The following is a 12,930-nucleotide window of genomic DNA, read 5'->3' on the forward strand; positions in this document are numbered from 1 at the left end:
CTGAAAATGTAACCATATGTATATACAAATCTTCTACACTTCTGTTAATTAGGCCACCACTTCCGGATTCCAAGCATACTTCTTGTTGGTCTGTATGGAGTTGATCTTGGTCATTTGGGATTCAGACAAGACAAAATCTAAATCAAAATTGTCAACAATATGCTTTTCGCTGACTGCCTTGGGAATAACACCTAAGGGATAAAATAGTAAAAAATATAATGACACCTCAACTAATGATAAAGAGGGGACTAAAAAAAAAGTTGGAATCTAACTAACCAATGTTCTGTTGAAGTGCCCAACGTAAAAGCACTTGTGCAGGTTCACGTCTGCAAGCTTGAGCAACCTCAATTATGACTGGATCAGTCAGGAGACTTCGGTTGTTTGTGCCGCCAAAAGAACTGTATGCTTGTACATGAATTCCAGCTCGTTGACAGTGAGACACCAAATCTTTCTGAGGATAGTGTGGGTGTATTTCAACCTAATCAAACAAAAAGATTGATGATTTTCTTTAAAGAAAGTAACTTTTAATTCATTGTTTAATACTTAGAAAGATTTTAACTTTTACCTGGTTGACAGATGGCTTTACTCCTCCACAATCTTCCAATAACTCATCAATGTGGCGTATTGTGAAATTTGATACACCAATAGCCTTCAATAAGCCCTTCTGGTGCAAGAGCACCAGCTGGTTCCAGGCAGAACGACGAAGCCTTGGATTGTCAGAATGACCGGCTGGAATACCAGAAGTACCAGGCCAATGCACAAGAAACAAATCCAAATAAGGAGTCTGCAATTGACTCAGAGACCGTAACACTGCACTCTGAACTCGATCTGGGTGATGATCCTCTGGAGCTGCACAAAATTATTGGGGAAGAAATTAAAGTTATAACGATAATAATAATGAAATCTATATATCCATAAATACAGATTCTCACCCAACTTGGACGTGATAAATATGTCTTCCCGTTTCAGGCCATAACGAGGCAACAGATCTGTTAAAGCTGATCCAATATCTGTTTCGTTTTGATACACTGCGGCTGTGTCTGTATCAGGTACAAAAAAGTTAAACAGCTTGTTAAAACTGGGCAAAAACAGTAACACAAAGTAACAAGTTCAAAAAATAAAATTACACACCAATAGACCGGTATCCTCGACCCAGAGCAGTTTTGATTACGTTGTATATGACGCTGGTGCCTCGTACTCTGAAAGTGCCTACTGTTAAACCAAATAATAAAAGGGTGTTAAATAACCGATGCATATTTTTCTGTTGCATTTGTGTTCCCTATCTTATGAGGGGCAATCAATGCTTCTTCAGAGTCCTATATGGCTCAAGAGTGACATGTTGCTTCACGCACTTACTGAATAAAAACAATTTCCTTTTTCCCTCTGACTAGCCACTGCATTTAAGTGACCCAATCCCAATACTGCCTTGAATGTGTTCCATACAAATTTAGTGGCAAGTTAAGATCATTAGAAATAAAGCATATTTGAGTCATAAGAACCTTACATCCAACCATAGGCATCTGCTGACCAGTGTTGAGTTCATAAAGTAAGTTAGCAGCCATCACAGAAGCACAAACTGCAAATGAAATGAATATTAAATGTTATTTGAATGCACCAGTGAAATTCTTCGATAGAACAGTGAAAATTATTAAGTTGTCAGTTGAAAGGGATGTACCAATTCTCAACTATCACAATATTTTTAAAAAAATTTCATCAAAGAAGAAAATAAAGGTTGTTGTTGGAAAGTATCGCACTTCAGCACCATAGACATGTGTTTAACTTGCAGATGAACAGGCTGATGATTAAATGAATGACAAACAGCATTTTGAAACACAAGACTTTTTTTTATTATTAGATTAAATCCATTAAAGATTTATAAGTACTTCAAAAGGAACAGTTAACACAGTAACACCAATGTTTCTTTGGTTCTTTCTTTTCAAAAGACAGTTATATTTTGGAACAGTACATGCTATTGAGAAGCAACAATGTGGACTGATGCAGAGCATTCACAAAGATAAAAATCCAATACACAACATATGTTGGGCAGTCAGTTAGACTTAGGTCAAACCATTTGGCAAGTTACTAATTGCTGAAAACAGAACGAGAATAACCATTACAAGGAAAATAAATTCAGAGCACAATAGGTTGACCTCAGGAAAGAAAACCATTAGGAATAGGAAATCATCTCAGCAGACAATAGGAAGAGAGAAATGAGAAAATATGCTCTTGCTTGACTGAATTAATTTCATTGAAGTTCTCCAAAAGAGAGGCAGAATGTGAACACTGTGGTAACGAACATCACAAAAGAAGACATACATTGCCTTAGAGAAATTAATTAATGAATATGCCATGGGAAGGGAAAATGGCTCTTTCTATTCACCAAGCCCAATGTACAATGGAATTTAGAGGGCAATTGAGTACATTACATTTCTATATCACAAAAATTGAAATTTCTTGTTTGCATTACAATACATCTACACACTTGGCATTAAATATGTCTGTGAGCACAATGAAGCAGAACAGCAAATTGTACAGAGAAAAGCCACTATAAATGTGCCCAGTTATGTTAAATTTAAAGAATAAAAACAAACTACAGATGAAATAGGCAAACATTGATTCATACTAATATGTTACACAATATATTTAGAACCACCATAGAAATGGTCCAATAAGTGGGACAAATTTTTGTTTGTAAAAAAAAAAACCATGTCAGACACAAGAATTATACGTCACAGGAGTGCCAAAAATTGAAACTGTCAAAGTATAAAATACAGCAACACTCACATAAGATTGTTCAAAATAATCAGAAGAGCTTATAGGCACGGTTCAAATTTTACTGGCCAGTAGGAAGATTCCTAATAATAAAATGTATAAAGCATAAAGGAATTATGTTCAGTCTTCTTTTTATACACAAAACGCGCCAGATTCAAAGTTCAATACTGCCATTGCAAGTGAGTTATGAGAAGAAAGGCTTACCTTACTGACACAACATAAAACTAAAATTATAACAACAAATTACCTTTAGCCCATACATTTAGGTGGGGAGAGATATTTTGAAAGGTACATGCAGGGTTGACATCCCAGTGAGGCTAGATAAAAATTTATTTTTGGTTGCATTTCTGATGAACATACTTTTTTCATTTGTATTGGCTTGAAAAGTTTTAAAATTATTATATAAGAACCTAGTTAAAATATTATGCTCCTGCGCTTTATAAAATATTTGTTTCCTATGATACATACATTCCATACCTTTACAATCACAATTTAAACTGGATCAAAATAACATTTCATACACACAGTATTGAGAACTTAATTGAACCACATGACATAGAATAATATGAATATGCACTAAAAGAGATTCAGATAACAAGAGGAGACAAACATAAATAAAAGAATACAATTTGTTTAAAACATACAAGACAAATGAAAAATCATCCTTGCTGACATAAGCAGCACCGGCTCATTGATGACAAACACAAATGACTGCCAACAAACAATGAACAGCACCATGAATTATGGGGACAAAATTTAAGAGCTGCGTGAATCAGTGCCCATAGGACTCCTTGGTTCGGAACTTGTCTCAGACTGACTATCTTTTTCAGATGACATACTACTTGAAGCACCAGACTGATCGACAGGTACTTTGGGCTTATACTCTGTGATCATTACAGTAACGTTATTAACAGTCACTCTTTCGGTTTGAGCAGTACTACGATCAACATTTTTCAGCCTTGGAGGCCTCCGGTTCTTCTTCTCCGATTTGTCAAAGTCCTTTTTATCTGACTTGTCTTTACCTTCACGACGGTGAGTTTTGGGAGGTGTTGGATTATATTGCTGCGCAACCAACTGGGGATTTATGCGCGGCTTCCGGGTAGATGTTCCTTTGCGTACGTCACACATTAGGCACTTGAAGGCTTCCGCAGTGTTGCGGTATGTACATACGCTGCAGTCCCAGTAGTTCTCTTCCAACACTTTGGCTTGCCTTTTGTTTCTTTCAACACTACTTGTAGACATGTTTGAGGCGCCTCAACAGCAACCAATGTTCGTGGACCAAGGAGATCGCTCAGCTTGCTCTGCTTGCTCAGCACAGACACCACCGGTCAGCACATCCCTTTCAACCAACATCACGGCCAACCCTTTCACTTTTTGGGCTGGTTTCAACCTCATGATGGGGCCCAAGTTACGCCCCCGACGTCACTCCACGCTAGGGGGCAGCCCCATCCCCAGCACGGGGTCCGATACACCAGTCGGTACCCAAAACAAAGTGCCTAGCCTTGTGCCCTATGACACCAACGGGGCGGCTGGCGGCTGCGGCTAACCCGACTTCTTGTCAAAAATCTGGAAGTCAAAGGCCGCGAGGCTGAGGGCTTGGGTACCCAGCTATGAGGTCGAAACCAGAGAGAGCCGAAGCACAGGGCTAACTGCTCGAACAGAGTCGGTTGGAAATGCCAAAACTTGTTTGACGGGATAAGTGCGAAGTTGTTTCATACCTTCCTTTTCCTTGGTCGCTCGCAAGCGCTCGGCTTTCGGCTCGGAGTCCGATGACGCTTCGGTTCGAGGGGCGTGGAGTTGCACAGGGCCGTGCTTAAACGCCGTTTAAGGGGACACTCCTACCAGTGGCAGTGTTCTAGTGCCAGGATACGGCAGAAAATAAAGGCGATTCTAGTGTAATCCTCAAGATACGCCGCACTTCGAGCTTTCGCAACTTTCAGGCGAACAATAACTTCGGGTGGAAGAAGAAGGAAAGACAGACGAAGACACTCAGGCAGTTTTCAGTGCTCAGCAAAGGCGCTTTGTTTCGTCTGCTAGCTGTGCACTCTCGGCCTCGTATTTTGAATGAATGAAAACGGCATGGGCTTTAGCTAGTGTCTCAAAAAATTGTAGGGTTTTGTTGTACAGGTTGGAAGGTAATTTTTTTTCTCGTATTATCATTCCAATTTGTGTTAATAACCACGCCCTATTGTTTCGTAACAGGCTCGCCTTAGAGAACCACTTTGGTTATAGGGTCACAAGTTGTGTTGGGGATACGTGCTTTTAGTATTTTCTTCGGTTTTGACATCGTAATTTTATTGCAGGATGGCGACTGTCCAAAAATATCTCAAACTGGCCAAGTCAGGGACAACTTATTCAAAGAAAATGACTCTGCTTAGCAACCGAATCTTTGGTGAAGTTACTCGTCCAGCCTCAGTTCCTTTGCAAACTAAGGTAACGGTATTTTTCATTGTCATTTATTACCTTATTACTATGTGTTTCACATTATCCTTTTTATTAGGAAGCTGAACTTTTCCATCAGTCTCACTTGATCATCCTGTTTGCTTTATCACCATCAAGTTTTTAACATTTTTCTTTTCTCCTTTCTTTTAGGTAACTGATAAACTCAGTAAGTTGCCTGTTGATAAGGATCCAGATGTAGTTGATTATTATCATCGACTGCCAGAGGCACATTACTTATTTGTGTTCTTGAGACAATATGGTCTATTCAGAGATGAACATGCAGACTTTACTGATGAAATGAAGCGGCAACGCAAACTGAGAGGGAAAACACACGCTTACCCAGGCTTCAAACCTAATCCTGACAGACCAACAAAATTCGCATCTCTTAAATTGAAATAGTTTCATTAGATAAAATGTTACAGTGAAGCCTTTTTGTATCTAGCTTATGCCATATATCAAGATATGTTTTCCTGCAAGCAAGGGCCAATGGCACTCCTGATAAGCAGTTCTTCTTCCTGCTTGATTTTTTGTAATGAAGTGTTACTGTATTTTGTGATATTCAATGTTTGGGAAAGGTTACAAATTTTAGTGTGAAATAGTTTAAAATGTAATTAGATGGAATGATTGTAAACAAATTAAAAGTGGTTTAATTCATTTAAAAGTGACTTGCTTTCATTTATTCTTGCATTCATTTAAAATTTCACAGTTCCTCCTTATCTTTTACATTGTTTTGTGACTCTTGACTTTCAGACTTAGTTTTTGAGTTGGCAAGTCCATCATTATCCGATTCCAGCAAGCAAGAATCGTCACCATTTTGTAAGACAAGTTGGGAACAAAGATAGGATTTCAAGGGAACATTTCCTTCAGATTTGAAGTACCATTCTTCGATGTCTGATTCGTGTTCCTCCAAAAGCATCTCACACTGAAACAAGAATAAAATTATGGCATTTATGCCCTTACGGCTATCAAAAACTTAGAATTAACTAGACCATTTCAAGTACCTGCGTTTTCATGTTGGTAATTTCAACAGATGGTTTGTCCCATAGTTCTTGGGGAATACCAAGTTCTACCTTCACACCTTTATTTCTGTTAAAATGTAGAGAGAAAAATCAAGAGAATGCAAACATATTCCTATAACAGAAAATTTTGCGATGCTTACACTAAACCATGGAGAGTTCTGAACGTTTGGCTCATTCCTTTTGCAAAGCGGGTGCTGTCAGTTCTTTCTTTGTGAATGTTGTACTCTAAAACACGTTCACAAATACCCTCTAAAGACTCCACAAGACGCAATTCACTGTAAATATGACAGAGTCCTAATTCATTTAAGACCGAAATGTAAAAAACTACTCATTCAAATCAGGGGCAAAGTTACTTACGACTTCTTGTACTTAGTTTTCTTCTTCTTTGACCCAGCGTCATCCAAAGAATATCCTATTTCAATTACATCTTTAGACTTCCCAGTCTCTTCAAGTCTATTTTCTAATTCAATAGCTAGTATTTTACACACTGCAGAAGAAATACAGACAAACAAGTTAATGGTTTGATATAATTTGTTAGAAAACATAACCATCTCACTCTTACCTTCGCACTTGTTTGCAAATTTGACACCCTCATCCTCCTCTTTACCAGCAAGACAGATGTAAGGAATGGCAAGAAGTATCACAATGAGATGGTAAGTCCTCATATCTGCGATTAATTTAATTAGTTCAGGCTTCTTTCATTCATAAATCAATACACTGTGTTTGACTTTGACAGCCGAATGTTGACATACTATATGCACGCACATGCAGAACACAGTCTGCTACTGTTCTGCGAATAATAGACCAATCAGCTGACGGATCGGTGAAAGCGCGCCAAAGCTTAAATGGCAGTTTGAAAAACACCTCTTTTTCTTAGCGTAACGACTTCCCGTACCAACAAGGACAGAAAAGGGAGAAGGGAGGGAACCCCAAAAAAAGTCTAGAAAAACGCCTTTTTTATTGTTTGTTTATTGGCACATATTTTGCAGGATATGCCAGCGTCTTAGCGCCGGAGCCTATCAAGATTTACAAAAGTCAAGAATGCTCCTTACCACCCCATCGATCAAAAAATGAGCATTTGTGAAAGCTCCCTTGCACTGCGCGTTTAAAAATCATGTGCAGAAGGCCTGCTTCAAATGAGCGGGACCAGCTAGATCCCTACAGGGGCATGGTAGGCCACCGTCTTGACAACAGTGTGTTGCGGAACGGCCTATCTGGCAGGCGCTATGGGCGGCTGGCTCGGAATCGGTTTTTGTATGGCCAAGGATGTCCGCCCCGTCCTGTGCAAAACTAATGCTCATCTTTTCATTTAACATGATACAAAAGTTGAATATCTAAAAAGTAAGTACGCACAGCCGTAAAAATCTGAATGTTCAGGTGGTCCTGGACCGAGAACACGACCTCGAGCGGTTTCCACACGGACCCCACTGAAAAGCCACAACTCCAGGCGTCAGAATTTGGACCAAAACTTCTTGAGCCTTCCCTTGTAGTCTTCCTTGAGCGCGAGCAGGCTTCGGTTGCCCTCCCGCTGCTCGCCAAGGGGGCTCAGCCCCACTGCAAGGGGATCCGCAGCGGAAGGCCCTTCGGCGCCGATCCCAGTCCCCGCCGTCCCCGCCGTCCCCGTGGACGAGACGAGGCCCTCCGTCGAGTCCACGCTGCCGAAGTCGTCGTCGTCCATGGCTGGCGGAGAGGTAGGCAGCTCCTCGTCTTCGATCATCATGCCTGACGACGGCCCCCCGTCGGCCACCGGTGCGCTCGGCACGCCAGGCACGGCAGGCACGCCCTGCAGGGAGCTCGGGGGGACGGGGCCGCGGACGAAGCGCGGCTCCAGCACGTCGTACGTGCGCTCCCTCAAGAGCCGGATGGGCCCGGCGGGCGGCAGCGGCAGCGAGGGTACGGGGCGTTCGTCGGGCATGGTGGAGGCCGAGGAGGGCGGCACCCCGATGGCGGGGAGGGGCGAGTACGGCGAGAACAGCGCCGAACTGCGACACGCCGCGACAGCCGCGTTATCCTTGGCGTCCGGGCCGTCGGCCGTGATCGGCACGGCCGGGTCGTCGCGGCGCTGCTTGGCTAAGCTCCTGCGCCGCGAGCTGGCCGTCGAGACCCCGTCCGAGGCCGAGCCCGGAGCCTGGCCGGAGAGGCCGAGGCCCCCGGCGCCGAGGCCGTGGTGGTGGCGCGGGACGTGGCCGAGGCTGCCGAGGCCGGCGAGGAGGGAGCTTCTGCGACGGCCCAGTTGCGGCAGCTGCGGCGTGTCCAGTCGGCCGAGGGCGAGCGGGAGGTGTCCGGCGCCGGCACCCACCGCGCCGTGCACCGCGCCCACAACGGGGCTGCCGACGCCTGGGATGCCGGGGCCCGCGCCTGCACCACCTGCACCCGCGGCCTCGCCCGGCCAGGCAGGCGTCCAGGAGAACAGTGCAGCCCGGGTGAGGGGGCTGCCGGCGGCGGGCCGCGGACTGCCGCTGCTGCTGCTGGCCAACGTGCTGGCCACGGCTGTCATGCAGCCATGCGGCCGTGCAGCCGCGCGCACAGCTGCCTCTGGGCGGCCTCCTCCAGCTCGCGAGGCTTGGCCGGCCGCGTGACGTGACGCCGTGTGGCCACCCACCCAGACCTTGGTCAGCCTGGTCACCCTGCGCCGCGGAGTCGCGGGGTGCGTCCGCCGGCGGACTCCACCGGGGCCCGCGGGTAACTGACACTGACAGTGCGCTGACTACCAGACCATGCCGTCGTCGATGTGGTGGCGTGGCGGCCGTGGCGGCCGTGGCGGCCGTGGCGGGCGCCCTCGCCGATGGGGTGGCCATGCCAGGCCATGCCAGGCCATGCCCCGTTCCCTCCCCTCGCCGCCTCGCCGCCGCCTCTCACCCCCTTTCACCAAGGGTACGGTTGGGGCCGGTAGGGGCTGCCTCAACCCCAACTGTCCTGTAGGCAGCACTGCTGCGACCGATCGGTTGCACAAGTGGTTGCGAGGATGCTGGTACTCTAGAGCGCGTCGGCCTTAGTACAATTATGCTGCGAGGGAAGTCCAACTGATCGAGAGTCCAGCACTTTCGTCGGACTGGGCTGGGCAGGGGGTAGGCAAGTTCCGGGGAAAATGGGGGAGGGGGGAGTAGTCGAACCTAGAGTCCAAGAACAGTTGTGGAAACTAGTCGAACCCAGGCGCCGCCCGCCCCGCCCTGTCGGCCCTGACACAATGCGGTCGTCCTGGGCCGCGCCTTCCACGTCTATCTGCTCGCGGCGCGGCATGGCGTGGCATGGCGTGGCTTGGCGGCACCTGGAGCGAGAAGAACCAACGCCAACACCGGAGCACGCGAAACCATAATGACAGGCCAAGATAAGGGCTGCGGCTACGGTCTTCAGTGCAGCAAGGCGCGAAGGGCCGAAGGCCGAAGGGCGAGCAGGCAACTTGCAGCACTCGGAGCGTGCGAGGGGCGGGGTGCGCCCTTTGCTGGAAGGCCTGGAAGGGCTGGAAGCCAATGGGCGCCGATACGTCACCCGCGTGACGTCAACGCACGTACACCGCGGCCAAAGCTGGGACGGCTTTCCAATCGACCTGCCAGCCTGACAGGGCCATGCAGGGCCATGCAGAGGGCCAGCTCGGGGCCAGGGCACGCCCTGCGGGGCAGGGGCACCACCAGCATCATGTCTTTCTCGTCGTCCTGCTCGGCGACTTTGGCGCAATTCGATCCCGTTTCCGGCGACGTACTTCTTAGACTCTTCACATGCACAACACCCAGAACTCTGTGTTAAGGTGGAGTAATTCTTTCGAATGTTGGGCCGCCTCGCCGACCCCGCCACCCACCCTAATGTACACTCGCGACAGAATGGCATTGACTGCACCGTTCCGTACTTTTCGGTGAGTGGGAAAGAGGGGATCGGGCCCAGCCCTGCCAGGCCGCAGCGCTCACATGCACCCATTCGTGCTGATGGCGGCCGACCCGCAGGGCCGCAGGGCCGCAGACACATGACGCCTTCGCGCGCCTGCCTTCGGTTTCGGCGGCCGGGTAAACGTCCTTCGTTCTCGCTAAACTCTGCGGCCACGCTCGTTCAATACGGGGCGCCACGCCAAGCCACGCGGTAGGCGGTACCAGGCTCGCGCGAGCCCCGCCGCACCCCCACGCCCTTCCCCCTGCCGCGCCGCCCCGCCGCCCCTCCGACTCCAGACATCCGGCACCGGTGGAGCCGAAAGGCCCAACTTCGGCCCGTATCACAGCAAGGCAGCGACGGCTTCCGATCCAGCAGGGCGATTTCCGCCGAGGGCTTCGCGGCGCAGTCTCTTTCGCACCCGTAAAGAACGCCCCGCGAGTGCGAGAGAGACAGAGCGATGAAACCACTGTTCGGGATCAGCCTGTAGAGGGAAGTCCCACTGAATCGGCGCGGCCGCTCGATGGCGCGTGGCGTTCCGAATAATTAAAGAGTGCCGAGGGGGCATTGGGACATATCGGTAATCAATGCGGCGACACTCCAGGCCGGGCTGAGCCGGGCGGCTCCCATACGACACGGTGGGGTGCACTGTATGACGGACTCGGGAGGGGGTCGCCGTCTTCGCCGCGCCCGCCGCGTTCGAGGGGACGTGTTGCGCCGGCTCACATCCCCCCCCCCCCAAGACGTACGTCGGGGCCTTTGAACTTGAACCAAAGCGGGAGTAAGCAGTTCGAGAGCCGGACCGCTGTGCTGTATACGGGAAGGAAGAATTCTTTTCAACGTGCTTCCCTTCCCTCCGCTACGGACAACGATACTATCAAACCATTTCCCATGTGACTTTTCGGAAAAGAGTATGGTTACCTACCGTTACCGTACGTCGTCCTGAAACCTGAACCTAATTACTAACAGTCTCTATGTGCTGAAGATAAGGCGTGTTTGAATGGCCCGCGGAGGCAAACGAACAAGTCGTACTTCAAAATCGCACAAGGCTTATTCGCACTGCCAACCAACCGCAATAGACCTTTTCAACGACTGCGATGTCGAGCGAGCCAGCTCCTCCTTCACGATCAAGAATTAATCGATGCCACCAACGGCAGCGGCAGCGTTGACACACAATATCAGCTGAAAAATTATACAGCTGATCTCGGTGGTAGGGAAGTTTTTTTCACTTTGCGTCTAGTTTTCCTACCGGGGACGATAATCATAATCATTCCAAACTCGAAGTGAAATCAAGTGACAATCGACAAATTTTGAGGACGCACTGAATCAATTTATGCTTAAAAGAAATTCTTTTCATGAAGGTTCTCAACCAGTTCTTAAGCACTTTCAGTAAGTGAGAGATTGTTGGTAGTTCAGGTTGGTAGCATGAGGTCCACTGCATCAAGGTTGCGCGCCAAAATTCGCTGGCCGTGGTCGCACACAAGGCGCGCGCACGTCGCACGTGAATCTTCAAAAGTATCGGCCAGAGTATCGGCGCCAAGGAGTGGGATAGTTTACAATCTCCCTAGAAGAATAGATCCTTATTACCTTGAAACAATGCCTGGAGAAACAGGATGTGTGTTGCGGTTTGTGAAGACGACGGCAAATGCTTTTTCCCCTGTCAAGGGATCGGTCAAAGCAGCTGGTTTCGATTTGAGAAGGTTAGGCCTCCTTCGGCATCTACTATCTTTCTGGATTTCGCATTGTGCCGTCTCTTAATTTGGTGATTTTGAATGGTTTTGCAGTGCCTATGACTACGAGATTCCAGCACGGGGCAAGGAGCTCGTAAAGACGGACCTCCAAATCCAGCTCCCCTCAGGTTGCTATGGAAGAGTGGCACCACGCTCTGGACTTGCATGGAAAAATCACATTGATGTCGGAGGTACAACTACGGAACTCGATTTTTCATTTTGGCATTTGTTTTCCTTTAGCTTCATACCTTTGTATTCCATTTCAGCTGGTGTCATTGATGAAGATTATCGAGGAAATGTTGGAGTGGTGATGTTCAACCATGGCGAAACCTCCTTTAAAGTATGCAAGGGAGACAGGATTGCCCAACTGATTTGTGAAAGGATTTTCTATCCACAACTTGAAGAATGCAAGGTTAGTGTGCTTCTATTGTTCTTCACCGCTTTCAAATTTTACTATTAAATTAATTCTATGTTTTTCTTTTCTTAAGGAACTGTCGGACACTGAACGGGGTGCAGGTGGCTTTGGATCAACTGGAACCAACTAGTCATCAGTGCTGCTGGGGTTATTGATTGAATTTTACTGCATTCTTGTTTGGAATGGCAGTTCACTTTTAGTTTAATGTCATCATGTACAACCATCTTTTGGACTCGACTATTTTAAAATTATTTTGATCATGTTATGATCTAGATTTGTAGTCCTTAAATGTTCCTCAACAATTGATTTATCTGATTTGTTCATAATGTCACATTTGTTTTTAAGTTTTGTTTCATTTCAGGTATTTGTGTTCTGTGTCCTTGTCATTAAATTATTTTTTTAAGATAAAAATGAGATTATTTCTTATTTGATGTTTTTTTTAGGGATACGTTTTCTCTTGAGCAAGAGCTTACATGTTTACCTTCTTGCTTACACATTTACCACCACAGTGTGTTTGGGTATATGACAAGCCGTATGTCACATCATACGAATCGAGTCGTGCTATGTGCTTTACAAGGAGAAATCAGTGCTTTTCTCCCGGGCTAGATGCGCTTAGCGCGAGGCCGTACGAGGCCCAGTACGCCAGTATGTGCAGAGGCAACTTTGAAAAGCGCGCTCCAGTCGGGTGATGGAC

General features: G+C 47.0%; 5 protein-coding genes across 5 annotated transcripts; 2 read left to right on the forward strand and 3 right to left on the reverse strand.

Annotated features, from left to right (window-relative positions):
- Positions 1-17: 17 nt before the first annotated feature.
- On the reverse strand, positions 18-4,710 carry LOC117645987 (glyoxal reductase-like). Its single transcript, XM_034386585.1, has 7 exons — positions 4,491-4,710; positions 1,505-1,576; positions 1,132-1,212; positions 933-1,040; positions 566-849; positions 277-478; positions 18-191 (listed from the first exon to the last, which is right to left on the reverse strand). The coding sequence occupies exons 2-7, from the start codon at positions 1,560-1,562 to the stop codon at positions 49-51; spliced, it is 876 nt and encodes a 291-aa protein (XP_034242476.1). The 5' UTR covers positions 1,563-1,576; positions 4,491-4,710; the 3' UTR covers positions 18-48.
- Positions 1,824-4,491, reverse strand: LOC117645990 (YY1-associated factor 2). Its single transcript, XM_034386589.1, has one exon. The coding sequence runs from the start codon at positions 4,012-4,014 to the stop codon at positions 3,529-3,531; it is 486 nt and encodes a 161-aa protein (XP_034242480.1). The 5' UTR covers positions 4,015-4,491; the 3' UTR covers positions 1,824-3,528.
- Positions 4,711-4,754: 44 nt separating the features above from the next.
- On the forward strand, positions 4,755-5,879 carry LOC117645991 (28S ribosomal protein S33, mitochondrial). The gene is made up of 3 exons (XM_034386590.1): positions 4,755-4,907; positions 5,076-5,205; positions 5,365-5,879. Exons 2-3 carry the CDS (start codon positions 5,077-5,079, stop codon positions 5,611-5,613), a joined length of 378 nt encoding a protein of 125 aa, XP_034242481.1. The 5' UTR covers positions 4,755-4,907; position 5,076; the 3' UTR covers positions 5,614-5,879.
- LOC117645988 (protein canopy 4) lies at positions 5,865-7,010 on the reverse strand. The gene is made up of 5 exons (XM_034386586.1): positions 6,796-7,010; positions 6,591-6,720; positions 6,374-6,508; positions 6,216-6,300; positions 5,865-6,136 (listed from the first exon to the last, which is right to left on the reverse strand). Exons 1-5 carry the CDS (start codon positions 6,896-6,898, stop codon positions 5,915-5,917), a joined length of 675 nt encoding a protein of 224 aa, XP_034242477.1. The 5' UTR covers positions 6,899-7,010; the 3' UTR covers positions 5,865-5,914.
- Positions 7,011-11,535: 4,525 nt separating this feature from the next.
- Positions 11,536-12,647, forward strand: LOC117645989 (deoxyuridine 5'-triphosphate nucleotidohydrolase). The gene is made up of 4 exons (XM_034386587.1): positions 11,536-11,791; positions 11,876-12,012; positions 12,088-12,233; positions 12,310-12,647. Exons 1-4 carry the CDS (start codon positions 11,688-11,690, stop codon positions 12,364-12,366), a joined length of 444 nt encoding a protein of 147 aa, XP_034242478.1. The 5' UTR covers positions 11,536-11,687; the 3' UTR covers positions 12,367-12,647.
- Positions 12,648-12,930: the final 283 nt, after the last annotated feature.

This window comes from Thrips palmi, unplaced genomic scaffold, assembly GCF_012932325.1.
Source record: "Thrips palmi isolate BJ-2018 unplaced genomic scaffold, TpBJ-2018v1 HiC_scaffold_19, whole genome shotgun sequence".
NCBI lineage: Eukaryota > Metazoa > Arthropoda > Insecta > Thysanoptera > Thripidae > Thrips > Thrips palmi.

What these genes read in the sequence shown, in the direction of transcription:
- LOC117645987 (XM_034386585.1), bottom strand. Translation starts at nt 1,562, where the DNA reads ATGGCTGCTAACTTACTTTATGAACTCAACACTGGTCAGCAGATGCCT. An exon ending in ATTTATCACGTCCAAGTTGG is followed by an intron (nt 850 to 932) that starts GTGAGAATCTGT and finishes AATTTTGTGCAG; the next exon opens with CTCCAGAGGATCATCACCCA. An exon ending in TAAAGCCATCTGTCAACCAG is followed by an intron (nt 479 to 565) that starts GTAAAAGTTAAA and finishes TTGTTTGATTAG; the next exon opens with GTTGAAATACACCCACACTA.
- LOC117645990 (XM_034386589.1), bottom strand. Translation starts at nt 4,014, where the DNA reads ATGTCTACAAGTAGTGTTGAAAGAAACAAAAGGCAAGCCAAAGTGTTG.
- LOC117645991 (XM_034386590.1), top strand. Translation starts at nt 5,077, where the DNA reads ATGGCGACTGTCCAAAAATATCTCAAACTGGCCAAGTCAGGGACAACT. An exon ending in CAGTTCCTTTGCAAACTAAG is followed by an intron (nt 5,206 to 5,364) that starts GTAACGGTATTT and finishes CCTTTCTTTTAG; the next exon opens with GTAACTGATAAACTCAGTAA.
- LOC117645988 (XM_034386586.1), bottom strand. Translation starts at nt 6,898, where the DNA reads ATGAGGACTTACCATCTCATTGTGATACTTCTTGCCATTCCTTACATC. An exon ending in ATTTGCAAACAAGTGCGAAG is followed by an intron (nt 6,721 to 6,795) that starts GTAAGAGTGAGA and finishes TTTCTTCTGCAG; the next exon opens with TGTGTAAAATACTAGCTATT. An exon ending in TTACCAACATGAAAACGCAG is followed by an intron (nt 6,137 to 6,215) that starts GTACTTGAAATG and finishes TTCTTGTTTCAG; the next exon opens with TGTGAGATGCTTTTGGAGGA.
- LOC117645989 (XM_034386587.1), top strand. Translation starts at nt 11,688, where the DNA reads ATGCCTGGAGAAACAGGATGTGTGTTGCGGTTTGTGAAGACGACGGCA. An exon ending in AAATCACATTGATGTCGGAG is followed by an intron (nt 12,013 to 12,087) that starts GTACAACTACGG and finishes ATTCCATTTCAG; the next exon opens with CTGGTGTCATTGATGAAGAT. An exon ending in CACAACTTGAAGAATGCAAG is followed by an intron (nt 12,234 to 12,309) that starts GTTAGTGTGCTT and finishes TCTTTTCTTAAG; the next exon opens with GAACTGTCGGACACTGAACG.